Source organism: Polypterus senegalus, chromosome 11, assembly GCF_016835505.1.
Source record: "Polypterus senegalus isolate Bchr_013 chromosome 11, ASM1683550v1, whole genome shotgun sequence".
NCBI lineage: Eukaryota > Metazoa > Chordata > Cladistia > Polypteriformes > Polypteridae > Polypterus > Polypterus senegalus.
Window position 1 is genome coordinate 166,113,532 of NC_053164.1, and position 16,032 is coordinate 166,129,563.

General features: G+C 39.5%; 1 protein-coding gene across 3 annotated transcripts in view; it reads right to left on the reverse strand.

Annotated features, from left to right (window-relative positions):
- Positions 1 to 16,032, reverse strand: part of c11h6orf136 (chromosome 11 C6orf136 homolog) — a 46,660-nt gene that overhangs the window by 19,635 nt on the left and 10,993 nt on the right. For all 3 annotated transcript variants that reach the window (XM_039770056.1, XM_039770053.1, XM_039770055.1), the window contains exon 3: positions 10,231 to 10,914. In XM_039770056.1, coding sequence (XP_039625990.1) covers positions 10,231 to 10,914 — 684 coding nt within the window. The remainder of the gene's footprint in view (positions 1 to 10,230; positions 10,915 to 16,032) is intronic.

Below are 16,032 nucleotides of genomic sequence, written 5' to 3' on the forward strand. Positions count from 1 at the left end.
AAAGTGCTTTTATTAAAACAGACAACAAATCAAAAACAGTGTTCAAATAAATAGTGCAGTTCTTCATATTCATTAAATAAATAATCCATAAAAAGAACACGTGGAGGTTAAAACCATTGGAAAAAAAAAAACAATCCTTTAAAAACGAGAGGTTAAAATGATCAGGAAGCTGTCTTTAAAAACAACAACAAATAAGCTTGGTGCTTCTTTTCTGTATGCGTCTCACCTGCTTATCCCGTACGGGCTTAGCAGCAGGCAAGACGCTCTCTGCAGCTGCCCTCCTACATCACACGCTCGAGACTGGAGACCTCCCGATCCCTGGCTTCGGTCTGGCCATCATCCCAGTCCCGAGACTTGATTACCCTCAACGCCAGGTCGCCCACGCTGGGGATTCCATCACCAAGTCTCCGACTTCGCTGCCTTTTCCATGGCCTCTCTGCGCCCGTCGCTTTCACCTTGTCACTCCCGCTACCAGATCACTCAGCGGGAGCGACATCTACACAAACACCTGGGTGTCGGCCCAACACCCAGCTTCCTCGCAGCTGCCCACGAGCTCGATCGCTCACCAAACGCTCCGCGTGTCCGTCTCTCTCCTGCACCGCTTGCTTCCACGCTCCCTGTAACCTCCGTCCTCTCCTTTCCTTTCCGATCGATTCTCTCTCTCTTTCCGAACGTTTCTTTTCTTCCCCCTAAAACCGACTCGCGCTTCTTTTTAAAATGACGAGGGCCACAGCAGCTGCAGCATTAGCCGAGGGACAATCATGAATGTGGGCAGTTCCTCACCAGTGCACTAGGTGAGAAACGCCCACACCCTACGGATCGTCCCCACGGCCCACTATGGCCCAACGCCCCTCACTAAGCGCGAGCACATTGATTATTTATTTAAAAATGGCCTTTACTCAACGAGCTGTGGACCCATAACACCACACATTGCAATGTAATGCTGTGCCTATGCACATGATGCATTTAATTTTGTCATGGTTTTATCGTATCATAATTAAAAACATATAAACCAATTTTCACGCCAGCCAACCCTGCATGTAGGCCCTCCAACCTGCAGGGAAAAACTTCGGGGTCGGTGGCAGGATTGGCACTCCAGCCACCATAAAAAAACCTCAAACTGGTTCCATTCCATCTAAACTAGTGTGGTGCTGAGGTGTCACCCCTTGCATGGCTGCACTTGGGTCCTAATCTGGAATCCTGAGTTGGTTTGTCGTGTGGTGGGTGCAGCAATGCGCTGTATCAGCGCGTGCTCCTAACCTCTCTCTCTCTCTCTCTTAAATACAAAAGTGTGTGGTTTAATTCAAGTCCATTGCTTGCATGTCATAACTAAAAGCAAAGCAAACGTATTGTGTTTCACTTAGCAGCCTCCTCTAATGATGTATACTGCATGTAGATTCAAAACCACACATCAATCTTGCCAAAACTAAATGTAAAAAAGGTGGGGCAATGGGAATCAACAGTTGGGGAAAGAGGTGTTCCATTTCTAAGCATTCCAATGTTCAGGCAGCAAGAATAAGTTACATCAATGTGGAGTGATTAACCAAAATGAAGACAGGTATTTTTAAGTTTTGCTGAAAAAGGTTACAAGTTATATAAATAATGTGTTATGTTTGCCTTACAGGGGCAGCATGGGGGTGCAGTGGCAGCACAGCTGCCTTGCAGTAAGGAGACCAGTGTTCACATCCAAGGTCCTCACCATGTCTGCGTGGGTTTCCGCCCACAGTTTAAAGACATGCAAGTTAGGTGAATCGCTGATCCTAAATTGGCCCTAGTGTGTGGTTGGTGTGTGTAGGTGTGCGTGTGTTTGTTCATTCTGTAATGGATTACAGGGGTTGTTCCTATCTTGCATAGTTTGCTGGCTGGGATAGGCTCCAGCACCCCCTGCAACCCTGTTCAGGAATTAGCGGGTTAGAAAATGACTGATTGGATCGCCTTATATCATACTGTTCCATTCTTCTTCTTCTTCTGATCATCCTGATATATCAAAGGGTCTGGCAATAGCCAGTATGGTTATTCCTATCTGCAGATGTTTACAAACCATATTTAGGGGGAATACCAGTGTACGGACACCCCAGTTGATGATCTACATAATTATATGCTGCAGCTCTTTGGAACATAAGCTATGGAGTACTTTCTAAGGCTGTTGCTGAAGTAAATAGAAATTCATCTCTTGTTGCCGTTTGTATTACACTGGCCCTTTCCTGCAACCAGTCAACACGGAAAAGAATAAAATCATCATTTACATTGCAGGCTTCCACCTGTTCATATAAGATGGCGGACATCTGCCTTATTCACTCCAAATTCACCATCTTTAGCACTAGGTGTATAGGAGCATAGAACAGGCGAGTTGATTCTTAACTATGAGACTGCGATTGATAGGAGATTAGCAGCCTCAATGTCTCTAGCCAGCCGGTCAATTCATTAACACAAAGTCATGGCAGACAGCGGTTGCCAACATTCCAGCAGGAAGTTAATCTTGCAACTTCATATTCTCACTAAGTCGGATAACTAACTTACAACAGTTGGCCTTAGCACCCAAAGAACTTGGGGACATACCGGCAAAAGAAAACTTTATATTTTTTTTTTAAGCAAAACAATGCAACGAATGCATGAGGAGCACTTTACAGCAGTAGGGTGAAGAAAACAGGTATTGTATCCAACTCCGTCTTCCCAGAAGGGCAAAGCAAAAAAGTCAATAAATCCTTAAAATATGTGATGTTTCATGATCAGGACTTGCACAGAAATACTAGAGCACAGTCTCCCCTACAGATCGATGCAAGTTCCAAATTCCATTCTCTTAAAACAAAAAAAACAAACTTGCACTTCTCATTTTTTTCTCTACTGCACATACCTGCAAAGCCTACAAATGTGCAAGGTTGCCAACACCAAAGTAAAAAAAAGAGGCTACAAATAAAACTGCCAAATACTTGAAGATGTGAAAGTTAGACATGCGTTGGGGGTCGACTGTATACGATTATAAAGTTAGACATGTGTTGAGGGTCGACTGTATACGATTATATACCATTCTGGTATTTTTTTTGAATGCGGAAAACTCACGCTATTGGTCCAAGAGATTATGATATGCTAATGCCCACCTGAGAGAGTAACCACAGAGCACACTGGTTTTTTTTTTTCGTATGTGGGTGCGGCAATGCTCTGTATTATCATGTTCTCCTAACCTCTCTCTCTCTATTGTGCCTACGTGATCACACGGTAATACCACCACTATTCTGAAGCAACGTTTCCACTGATTTGTATTTTTTGTATCTCACACACTTATACACCTTTATCTTAAGAGCACCCCTTATCTACGATGGAGCGTTCAATCAGAAGAAAATATGAAGCTGGTTTTAAATTAAACATTGTTGAAGTAGCAAAAGAAATTGGTAACTGCGCTGCTGCAACAATATTCAATGCATCTGAGAAACTGCTGCGAGATTGGAGGAAGCAAGATGTTAAAAAAAAAGAAAATGTAAGTGTTGCATTTTTGAATGGGCGTATAAGTCTGGGTCTAATTTTATGATCAATTTTTTGGGTTTCAAGACCCATCTTATAAGTGAGTATATACGGTAGTTATTTATGCAGTATGTTATTCTGTGAATGTAAAATGTCTATTACTTTACAGAGCTGACAAGTACAAGGTTTATGCTATTGTTTGAAAACCTACATACTGACTTTAAACAAAGGTTTTGTGATGATAAACCTAAATCAACGATTGGAGCATTCTGTAAAAATATGTATATAAGTAAGCTGCTGCAAACACTAAAGGTATTGTCAGTCTAATACACAAAGTCTATGTTCAGAGGATTGTGTGGGTGTGTTTTTTAACACTAGAATTTCAAAGGCCTACGAAAAAATGTGTAAACCCGGTCCACCTTAAATCCGGTCACACCTCTCCGTCATTATCTTTTGTCTTGTAAATCTGTCAGTAATCCCAAGCAGCAAGCAGCCTCCTATCCCATCCTCTCACCGCCACATAAAAGGCAAAAATCGCTCTTCCAGCTCAAGCCTTGTTTATCAGGAAGTCAGGTAGTACCTAGAGCTTTATAGGCTAAAAAATATATTGTTATTTGGAACACATGCATTTCACATATGTTCCGTGTCTAAAAAGATCTATGTAAGTGTAGGATGACAAGAAATGCAAGAAATGTTGTACACATACCTAAAAGACAAACTTTTTCTCATATTTTAGTACTAACGACAAAATTTTGATATGAAGTGTACAATGTGTAAAGGCTGAAGTCCAAATATCAAATAAGCACTTTCACAAAAAATACAAATATAACAGAACAAGTGCGTTTGTACTCAAAACTATAACCGAAGATAAAGAAATCGGATTAGTGTGGTTTGTTGTCATGACTTCTTTGGTAGTACAGCGGTAAGAACTATTGACTCCTATTCAAAAAGGTTGTGGGTTTGAGCCTTCCTCATCCCAAAATTAATGTTTTGAGTAGTGAACTGCTCTTATTGCTACTATTATGCAATAAAAACATACATTTGATTTGAGACTGTAACAGCCGGTGTAAATGTATGGTACTTGTAAAGGTTATCATTTTTTTTTTTTTCACTTTTATTCTCTCAGTCGTGTTCATGCACACCCCGATCTGACACTGCTGTTTTCAAATAAAGACGTGCTATAACAGAGGTGAACTCAGATGAGGACGAGGGTTCTACTTTTATTGGGTGCATTGGACTCATGCAATCCAGAGAAGGAGAGGTGGACAAACATAATACCCTGAACCAACTTTTTAATAGGGTTTGTTTCTTCCACTACCACCTTCTTCCAATGGCCTGTCCCTCCACACCATCCCTGCTGCATCACCAAGTCCTTCCACTTCAACAAGTATTGCCAGTGCTGAGTCCACCTCTAACCATCAATATGGGCTGTCCATAACTGATGACCAAGCAAGTAGACAACTGAAGGTACACATAGGAAAAGTCACGGGAGCAGATGCCATCAGTTCTCAAGTTCTTAAGGCATGTGCTGACAAACTTTGTGGTATCTTTGGTGACTTGTTCAGTCTGTCAATAGGGCTCTAGAAAGCATCATGGTTGTGGAAAACATCCTGAACTGTTCCAGTTCTAAAGAAGGTAAGCGTCTCTTTACCCAATGAGCGCAGATCTGTGGCCCTCACATCCCACACCATGAAGGCCGAAGAGAGGTTAGTTGTGTAGTTTATGAGTTCTGTTGTGAAATGTTACATAAACTCACTGCAGTTTGCCTATTAAGCAAAGACTGGAGTGGAAGATGCAATTATCTATCCGATCCACAGGGCTTATTCCAACGGGACAAAGTTGACAGCACTGTGATGATTATGTTTTTTGATTTCTCTCTCTCTCTTCAATACTATTCAGCCATGCCTTTTATGGAGTAAAGGTGGAGATATGCTGGTGAAACCTGTTGGATAATAGACTATATGTTGGGCAGACTGCAGTTTGAGAGACCAAAGGACTGTGTCTCTGATGTGAATGTGAGCAACACTGGTGCACCAGAAGGAACAGCCGTCTCCTTTTCTCTTCACCCTTTACACCTCAGACTATAAATATAACATCAGGGGCCTCATGCATAACGCCGTGCGTAGAAGTCACACTATAACATGACGTTTTGCACAAAAGCCGAAATGTGCTTACGCACAGAAAAATCCAGATGCAGGAATCTGTGCATTTGCCAACTTCCGTGTTCTTTCACTACATAAATCCCAGTCAGCATGAAAAGTAACACTCGTGCATGCGCGTGCTGTCCCGCCCCAACTCCTCCCAGAATTACACCTCTTTGAATATGCAAATTAATATAAATAGCCCTTAACCTCAGCGTTCTGTGAAAAGACAATGGGAAAAGCAAGAGGGAAAATGGAAGAATTTCAGTGAATACCAAGTGGAGGCAAGGAAAAACTTATTATTTGTTGGTTTAAACAGTGATATAAATAACAAAAGGAAATTGATCGACTGACATAGCGTGTCGGAGAAACTTGAAAGCTCAAGTTCACAAAGTCGCACAGTGCCCTAAATAAAAAAAGAAGTTGGCAGATATTAAAGTCGCCGTGAAAAGGTGAGTCGTAGCCCACCATCTGAGTTTCACATGAAAGTTTATTAGGGCACAGAGAAAAAAAAGGCACACGGTGGGGAAAAAAGCACAAAATGACAACTTCAATCTCGAAATGTCCACTTTAATCACATAGTTTATTTTGTCATTAAAGTAGAACATTATAAACTTCATCTTAAAATCGTTTAATTAACTAGTTTCTCAAATCACATCGTAAGTAAAGTAGTACGTTAAATGCTTTGTTTTGTGTGTGTTATTCTATGTGCTCGATGTGTGTGAATCACTACGTGCTTCTTAAAACAGCTTTTTATACCTCTGACAGGACGCAGAATCCATTACATTCGTGATATTACAGCTCTCTGAATAACTAAAATACTAAGATATATACGTGATATCATTTTCATGATGATAGGAGTTAAAGCACGTTATTAAACATGGGTTTCACAGTTGTGCAGTGATTGTGCGCGACCTTTGAGGGGCAGCTCTAGGCTTGTGGTAGCCCTGGGAAGAGGAAGGATCGGTGGCTCCTTCGCCCGCCAATGTCAATATGGTATCTTATGCACAGCGGATGGCCATGTCCGTTGCGGACACTGCATAGCCGCCTCGTGCTCATGACACAAGCGTTTAACTTTTGCCGAAATTTGCCGCTGAATTTTTAGCTGTGTCGTTATTTTCTCTGTCTGTTTTATATTCAATATATATTGCCGTGGCGGCCCCTGGGATTTGGCGGCCCTGTGCAGGTGCACAGTTTGCACATGCCTAAGGCCGCCCCTGCAGTACTGTCTCTTTCAAACGTACTAACCTCCAATTCATGTCCTTCCTTTTCTTTCTCCAAGTAACTGATCACCACACAATCAGCTCTGTAATGGACATTAAGCCATCTGTAAGCTTATAATGCCGATTCTTCAAAACTTTTAAGGAACATTGAAATATCTTCGTAATACATGTTTAATTATTCTATCCTTCATGCCAGTCCCAGTGAAGCATACAGTGGGAGCAGAGCACCAGATCCTTGCTAGCATAGTGACACCATGTCCTTTAATTATTAACAATGTAGATTATTTAAATGTAGTTTTATCTGTATAACATTTTGCTGCATTTCATCTTAAAAATGATATCGTCATCATATGTAAATACACTCTTTATAAAGTGGCTCAGGTTGTGCAATATTATAACTGTACTGCAAGTTTACAGTGAGGTAACTGTACTAATAAGTACTAACAGTTCTACAAGAGCAGTTGATGGACTGAGTGAGTGTGTTGAGAGTTCTTGGGATGAAACTGTTTCTGAACCGCAAGGTCCGTACAGGAAAGGTTTGAAGCATTTGTCATATGAGAAGCAGTTCAAATAGGAAGCATGGCTGAGGCAGCGTGTGCTTGATACTGTATACCGATAATTCTCTTTCCGATCAGCTGCTCCGAGTGGTGCAGTGAGAGTAATATGGAAAAAGATTATCCGATGTGGCAAACCCTAACAGGAGCAGCTGAAAAAAGAAGAAGAAGAAGGAGCAGTGAAAGTAACAACGTTAAAGCAGCTATGGTATTTAGAATAGTTTGACCATTCCGTGGACCATTATATTATTACTGGTTAATTACAATCAGATGCATGAAACTAATAAACAATATGCGGTTAATTTCAGTGTATTTATAAAGCCACATCAGGAAAAGAAAGGATAACCACACAGGAACAGTAGCACTGCTTTGACGCTGGGTGCTGCCAGTCTGCAAAATGAGCGGAGAACTTGTGTACGACAGGGTATGAGGTACCGTGGAAATGTGTGTGGCTTTATGCCAAGTTTAGGTTTTATACATCGCAATTTGAAAGTGGACACGTTATTACGTAACATTTCTGTGTGTACGCACCGTTTATACATGAGGCCCCAGGTCTTGTCATTTGGAGAAAATCTCATTGATTCTGCACTAATGGGGTATACAAATATAGGGAAAGAGTCAGAGTATAGAAGTCAGGTTGAGAATTTTGTTTCTTGGTACAGACAGAATTCAACTTAACATCAGCAAAATTAAGGAACTGGTTATTTACTCTTACCACACCAAAAGGCCTCTATGTCCGGTCATGTGTGCATGTGCATTGCAAAAAATGAAATCTAAGCAAATGGATTATTTATATTAGGGCATTATATTTTGTTTTCTTTTGTAAGAATTATTTACTTATAAAAAAATTGTATTTATGATTATTTAGCTTACTTTAAGAAATCTTGTCAAATAAATTTTGCTTACCCCATTGGCATATTTTGTATTGAATAAAAGCCAAACAACACCCATTTAAAGTTTGTTGTCTAGTTTTTCCATATGCACTTTCGCTGTGTACAGGTGGTGCACAAGTGCTTGGGGGTTCATATCAATGACAGACTGGACTGGTCTCATAACACAGAGCATCTATATAAGAAAGGGCAGAATAGCCTCTTTTTCTTAAGAGACTGTGTTCTTTCAATATGGATAGTGACATTCTTTATATATTCTACAACTCTTTGATGGCCAGTGCAATGTTTTATGGTGTTGTGTGCTGGGCAGGTAACATCACTTCAGAAGATGTGCACCAAACTACCAAGCCAATTAAAAAGGCAGGCTCAGCTAACAATAAAATCCCTGAAGCCTACAAAAAAAACACGTAATCCCAGGCCACCTTAAATTCCTTCACACCTCATTATCAGCTCCTTTGTTTTCCAAATGTGATTGAAAAATGCAAGAAGAAATAAAAAAAGAACAGCTATTTAAACAATAAGATCAACTAAAGATAAAAATGACTTACAGATTATGAAAATGGCTGGAACAATAAGATGGGTCCCTACTACTGAACTTAAAGGATAAGAATGGCGTTTTTCAAGTTGAACTTATTTCATTACAGACACGCAATATATGCATTTGCCATGTGAAATGGTGTTCCAAAGATAATTGCTTCCTATAAATTTTAAAAAAATATCTTGCTTGCACTGGCACTGTACATTGTAGTCTATGGAACACAGAGGAAAAGCTTATGAAAAACGTTAATTTTTCAAGACAAGGCTTTTGTCAAATATTCATCCATGGGTTGATATTATATACACATTTTAAAATAGTTTATACATGTCATTTTTGAACAAACACTAATATTATGATATTGAGCCATTTTAAAAGAAGACTAGCGTTGTGTAACAGCTCTAAACTTGCAGTCTTCCACAATAATCTTTCATCCCCCTCGTTTAGTTTTCTCCCAATATTTGTGCCACATGTTTAGTTTCGTTTTGATTTTCTTCTATATTTAAATAAAAATTTGTAAAGCAAATAAAAAAAATATCCTCACCACGAGAAAAACAGTACAGTACCAGGTATATGTGATCAATATATCTGAAGAAATCTCTTTGACTTGAAATACTGTATACAAAACTTATCCTTTAAGATCAACTGCACTTCACTTGTGCTCTGTTGCTAGCCAGTTAACTAACAAACTATGTACTGTATGTACTATATCTTAGCTCTTCACCTGTCTGGCTGTGAATTGGCTTTGCTAAGGTTTGCATAGTGTGAAACGACTAGAAATTCTGTTAGGTAGTTTTGACTGTACTCACATAGACTGAAGTACAAGCCTGCATTCATGTGGAACCCAACATAATTCTCTGAAGCACTGGATATAATGATAGTTCAGAAGGAAGGAATGAGTGATTGAGGAATAAAATGTGGGACTGAAATAACTGAGTCTTTAACTGCCCCTTTTTAAGGAAAAAAAATAATGTATCAAGAATATGAATAATTGTAGAGCCCTAACAACACTGTTACATTTATCATAACAATCAAATAATTTGTCAGTCCTTGCAAAATTTAGACTAAATACAAACAGTACTTTAAAGAACACTTACATGACATTTTCTCTGGAGTCTGCAAAATCCCTTTCCAATCTTTAACACTGGCCTTTTTTAAGTATAAAAAACTTAAGACAGAGCATACAGTATAACTTGAAAAATCTTTACATTGTCCATGTAAAAGGACAAAGATAATATTGTAAGTAGGCACAGGTAAATAACCCACCATTCTATATATAAAGCAGGTACTGTAAACGTATATGTGCATTTGATAATACAATTCTCAAAACTAGGCAGACAAAAATGGTTTGGTGATGTAACTATGTTATAAAAAGAATTACTTTATTGAGTACTTACATATGAAAAATATGACTTTTACTTTTCTTACCTCTATCCTCAGCTTATCAAACATGACAGCTAGGTGTTCATCCATGTTTTTCTCATTCTTGCTAGTAGAATCAACACTATTTAAGGGTTGGGTACTCTTAAATATTAGCGATTCCCAGTGGGGATGTGCTTGTAAGTGAGAATATAGAAATCCAGGATGGTACAAACCACAGAAATATTCATTGTTAAATAAAGTACAAGTGTCCAAATAATGTTTATTTGTGTCCTTGGAAGGCATCTTCTTAAACAGTCTTACATCCATCCTAATACCATCCATTTCGTAGTTAATGGCAATTGTGGTAAAATTCAAATTTTTAGAAATCAAACACTCATTCTGCTTGGACTTTCCCACTATGTTGTACTTAGCCTGCAAGGGCAAAAGTTCGCTATTGTGGGCAAGTCTTGAGTACTGCATTTCCATCAATGTTTTATGAAAGCGACTTTTGACTTTATCTGGAATGCAACTCAAAGAATGGATACATTCTTCCTTCTTTAATAATCTCGGATAACAATATTGAACCTGTGGCAAATTCATCCATGTCAGCAATGTTTCATTATTATATTTCTGAGTGACGTTCTGGCGCCCAAGTTGGCTGGTGGTTTGATATCGCAAGCAAACTGAAGAAGTCAGAAACCAATTCAAGTTTTGAATGAAAGGAAGACATCCACAGCAGTCATCCAAAACCTTAAATAAAAAATATAGTGTCATTATTTTTAATAAAATTGTAAAATACTACTAAAAAACATATTTTTCTAGAAGTACAAATATGACAGCTGCACGACTCTCAGTTCTTTAATATATCCATGAAAATAATGTGGTTAACACTAAATTTGGGAAAACAAAAAGGTAAAACCATTTCATACAATGAAATCGTAAAATGAGACCAACACCATGTCACTCTTATGCGCTGTTTAACTTTATGGAAGTGAGCTTCTAGGAGGGTGTACTTCTGTAAGAGATGCCAAGAAATCTAGAACCTCTCTTTCAGTACTGACGAACATTAGCAGGTGGAATAAGGTTTACAGTTTAATAGAGAACTGGGGAAACATCCACAGGTATCCTTGGGAGAAGTATCATGCATTTTTGAACTACTGCAGTAGAATAACTCATGGTAGTATGCAATAGCAGAGGTGCACAATGTCCAGAAGCGTCAACACTATTATTCAACAATTACCTTGAAGAACTTGACAGTGACTCCATTGGATGGAGGTAACAGACACCTGTCAAGCAGAGAGACCCGAGGAGTCCAAATAGGTCCCCCTAAACCAGACATCAAAAAAAGGGGAGGTAGTAATAGTACTATATATTTAAAGTTTGGGAGCCCCTCTCAATTCTTTGGATTTTTGTTTATCATTGGCTGAGCTTTCAAAATAGCAACTTCCTTTTAACATATGACATGCCTTATGGAAACAGTAGTATTTCAACAGTGACATCAAGTTTATTGGATTAATAGAAAATATGCAATATGCATCATAACCAAATTAGACAGGTGCATAAATTTGGGCACCCCAACAGAGATATTATACATCAATACCTAGTTGAGCCTCCTTTTGCAAATATAACAGCCTCAAAACACCTCCTATAGCCATTCACCCCGAGCTTGACCGTTCTTCCATACAAAATCTCTGCAGTTCAGTTAAATTTGATGGCTGCTGAGCATGGACAGCCTGCATTCAAATCATCAAGTCAGGGGACTGTGACGGCCATTCCAGAAAATTGTACTTCTCCTTCTGCATGAAGATTTCGAACTGTGTTTTGGGTCAATATCTTGTTGGAATATCCAAACCCTGCGTAACTTCAACTTAGTTACTGATGCTTGAACATTATCCTTAAGTTTTTGTTGATATTGGGGTTTAATTCATTCGACCCACGACTTTAACAAGGGCCTCATTCCCAGAACTAGCCACACAGCATCATAGCATGATGGAACCTCCACCAAATTTGACAGTAGGTAGCAGGTGTTTTTCTTGGAATGCGGTCTTCTTCTTCCGCCAGGCAAAGCGTTTTTTGTTATGACCAAATAGAGTAACTCAATTTTTGTCTCATCAGTCTAAAGCACTTTGTTCCAAAATGAATCTAGATTGTCTAAATGAGCATTTGCAAACAACAAGCGACTCTGTTTGTGGTGTGGGTGCAGAAAGGGCTTCTTTCTTATCACCCTGCCATACAGATGTTCTTTGTGCAAATTGCGCTGAATTGTAGAACGATTTACAGATATACCATCTGCAGCAAGATGTTCTTGCAGGTCTTTGGTTACAGACAACCCACAGATAACCTCCATTCTCACAATCCTGCGCATATGCCGCTCCTGTATTTTTCTTGGCCTGCCAAACCTGGGTTTAACAGCAACTGTGCTTGTGGCCTTCCATTTCCTGATTACATTCCTTACAGTTGAAACTGACAGTTTAAACCACTGAGACAGCTTTTTGTAGCCTTCCCCTATACCATGATAGTGAACAATCTTTGCTTTCAGATCTTTTGAGAGTTGCTTTGAGGATCCCATGCTGTCACTCTTCAGAGGAGAGTCAAAGGGAAGCACAACTTGCAACTGACCACCATCATGACTGGACACACCTGTCTATGAAGTTCAAGGCTTAAAGAGATAATCTAACCAATTTGGTGCTGCAAGTAATCAGTATTGCGCAGTTACATGCATTCAAATCAGCAAAATTACAAGGAATACTCAAATTTTTGCACAGCCAGTTTTTTCACATTTGATTGAATTTCATACAGCTAAAAACTGCCTCAGTAAAAATCTTTGTTCGGAAAACACCCCAGTACTATATAGATATAAGTGTTCAAAACCCACAATACTAAACTGTCCAATATAAATACTTTTTGTCTGTAGTACTAGGGTATTGTACCATATTAGCCATTATGGATGTAATGAGAAGTCAAGCAAAATGACTCCTTTTATTGGCTAACTAAAAAGATTACAATATGCAGGCTTTAAAGGCAACCCAGGCCTCTTCTTCAAGCAAGATGTACTGTACATCTGGTGGACTGAGAGTAACAATGCTAAAGTAGCTATGGTATTTGGAATAGTTAATTCATTCTTAACTATGTAAACAATATGCAACTAATTTCGGTGTATTTGATAAAGCCCAAATCACAGATGTGAATTTAAAAAAGAAAGGGAAACGACACAGAAACAGTAGCACTTCTTTGACACTGGGTACCGCCTGTTCGCAAAATGAAGCAGAAACATGCGTATGAATGCTATGAGGCTGTAAGAGTGGAAATGGCAGTGCTCAACATTTTTGTGCATACGCACCATTTATACACGAGGCCCCTGATGTGCACCCACAACCAGTTCCTCCACTGACAGAGTATTTAGTGCAGATTCTGAAATATTGTCATCTGTAAGCTATTGATAGAGTTGTGGTTCTAGCTAAACACCTTTAGAATTAATTACCTATGCACTATATATTTCGAACCTTTATTTAGCAGATATTTTTTGTTTGTAAATATTTGATGCCATGTTATGTGGCCTATAAACAACAATTTGTTTACAACAAAGTAAATACATTATATTGTAAAGGAATATGACTGTGTGCCATTGTTTGTGAAAACAAACTTCAGTTGAAAATACCCCTCAATTTTTTAAGTATATTGTAGTTACTATTGCAGTGAAATTTTCCAGCATATGTACTATGATATACCAAGCATATACTGCATCTTCTTTGTTTAATATACCGTGCCCTCCATAATGTTTGGGACAAAGACACATTTTTCATTGATATACCCTTGTGCACCATACAATTCAGACATGATTAAATAGCAAACTGCAGAGTGTAGTTAAAGGATATTTGCATATATTTTGGTACCAAAATGACAGCTTTTTCTACACAAATTTCAGGGCACCACAATGTTTAGGACATAGCAAATGTGGGTATATTAAAGCAGTAATATTAAGTACTTTGTTGCATATTTCTTGCATGCAGTGGCTAACTAAAGTCTGTGATTCACAGACATCACCAGGTGCTGGTTATGTTCTCTGGTGATGCTCTGCCAAGCATCTAATGCAGCCATCTTCAGCTCCTGATTGTTTCGGGAGCTTCTCCCCTTAAGTTTTGTCTTCAGGATGAAGGCATGCTCAACTGGACTGATATTCGGTGACTGGGTTAACCATTCAATAATTTTCCATTGTTAGCTTTGAAAAACCCTTGTGTTGCCTTAGCTGTACGTTTGGGATCCATATTTTGTTGTAGCATGAAGCGCCGTCCAATGATTTTGGAGACATTTACTGGAACTTGAGCAGATAAGATGTTTCTGTACACCTCAGAATTCATTCTGCAACTGCTGTAAGCAGCTGCATCATCAAAGAAAATAAGTGTGCCAGTACCTGTGACAGCCATACATGCCCAAGTCATAAAACCCACAAACCACCATACGTAAGAGATGAGGTGGTATGCTTTGGATCTTGGGCAGTTTCTTTTCATCGCCACACTTTGCTCTTGCTGTCACTCTGAGAAAGGTTAATCTTTGCCTCATCTGTTCACAAGACCTTTTTCCACAATTCTGCAGTCTTTTAAGTACTATTTTACAAATCTGCAATCTGGCCATCCTGTTTTTGTGGCTAAATAGTGGTTTGCATGTTGCAGTGCAGTCTCCCTTGTTTCTGTTCACATTCTTCTGCTGATAGAAGACTCTGACTGTTTCTTATCTGTTGGACAGGCATTTAGGGCTCTTTCTTTACCATAGTGAGGATTCTTCTGTCATCAGCAGTGGAGGTGTTCCTTGGCCTACCAGTACCTTTGTGATTACTGAGATCACCAGTGCATTCTTTCTTCTTAATTCCTGAATCCTCCTATTCTTATAGAATAGCTCCTCTGAAACCACGCTTAAACAGTAATACAATGGGATACAAATAACTTTTTACATCCTCTTTGCTTGATCAGTTACTGGCTTTCTGCTGCTTTCATTTCGCGTGATTGACATTTTGGGTGGCGTTTTGACCGTTTAAAAGTCGTTACAGCACCTGTCCTTTTGTCCTCAAACATTATACTGTACAATCTCTTTTCGCTTTTCTGTTTTTTCTCCGAGTATTACTTTCCTTTTGTTTGTGCTATTGTGCGAGAAAGTGGCGCTACAAGCCTTCGGTGCCTTCTGTGATCCTGGGAAATGTGAACTCACTACCAAATAAGATCGACGAACTGGCTGCGCTGGTGAAAAATGTCAGGACCTACAGAAAATGCAGTTTGTTCTGTTTTTGTGAAACGTGGCTAACAACTACCATCCCAGATACTAACATGAAGCTACCCGGGTTTAGCACAGTTACAGCAGACAGAGACGCAAATACCTGCGGGAAGCGGAAAGGAGGAGGACTCGCTCTCTATGTGAATACAAGGTGGTGTAATTCTGGACATGTAAACGTCAAAATCTTCACTTGCTGCAGGGACATCGAACTGTTGGCCATAAGTTTGCGTCCCTATTACTTGCCCAGAGAGTTTGGACACGTCATTGTTGTTATGGTTTACATCCCTCCTTGGGCGGACATGGAGATATCAGGTGACATCATCCATTCCGCTGTTGCTAAATTACAAACACAGCACCCTGAGGCACTTGTGTTAATTGCTGGAGACGTTAACCATGTGACGCTGGACAAAACATTACCTGCCTTCTCCCAGTATGTGGATTGTAACACCCAGGGAAATAGGACTATTGACCTACTGTATGCAAGCATTAAAGACGCATACAGCGCCACCCCGCTGCCTGCGCTTGGGAAAGCAGATCATAACCTGGTTCTGCTTCAGCCTCACTACAAACCAAGAGTTAGGGAGCTACCTAGAACCATAAGCT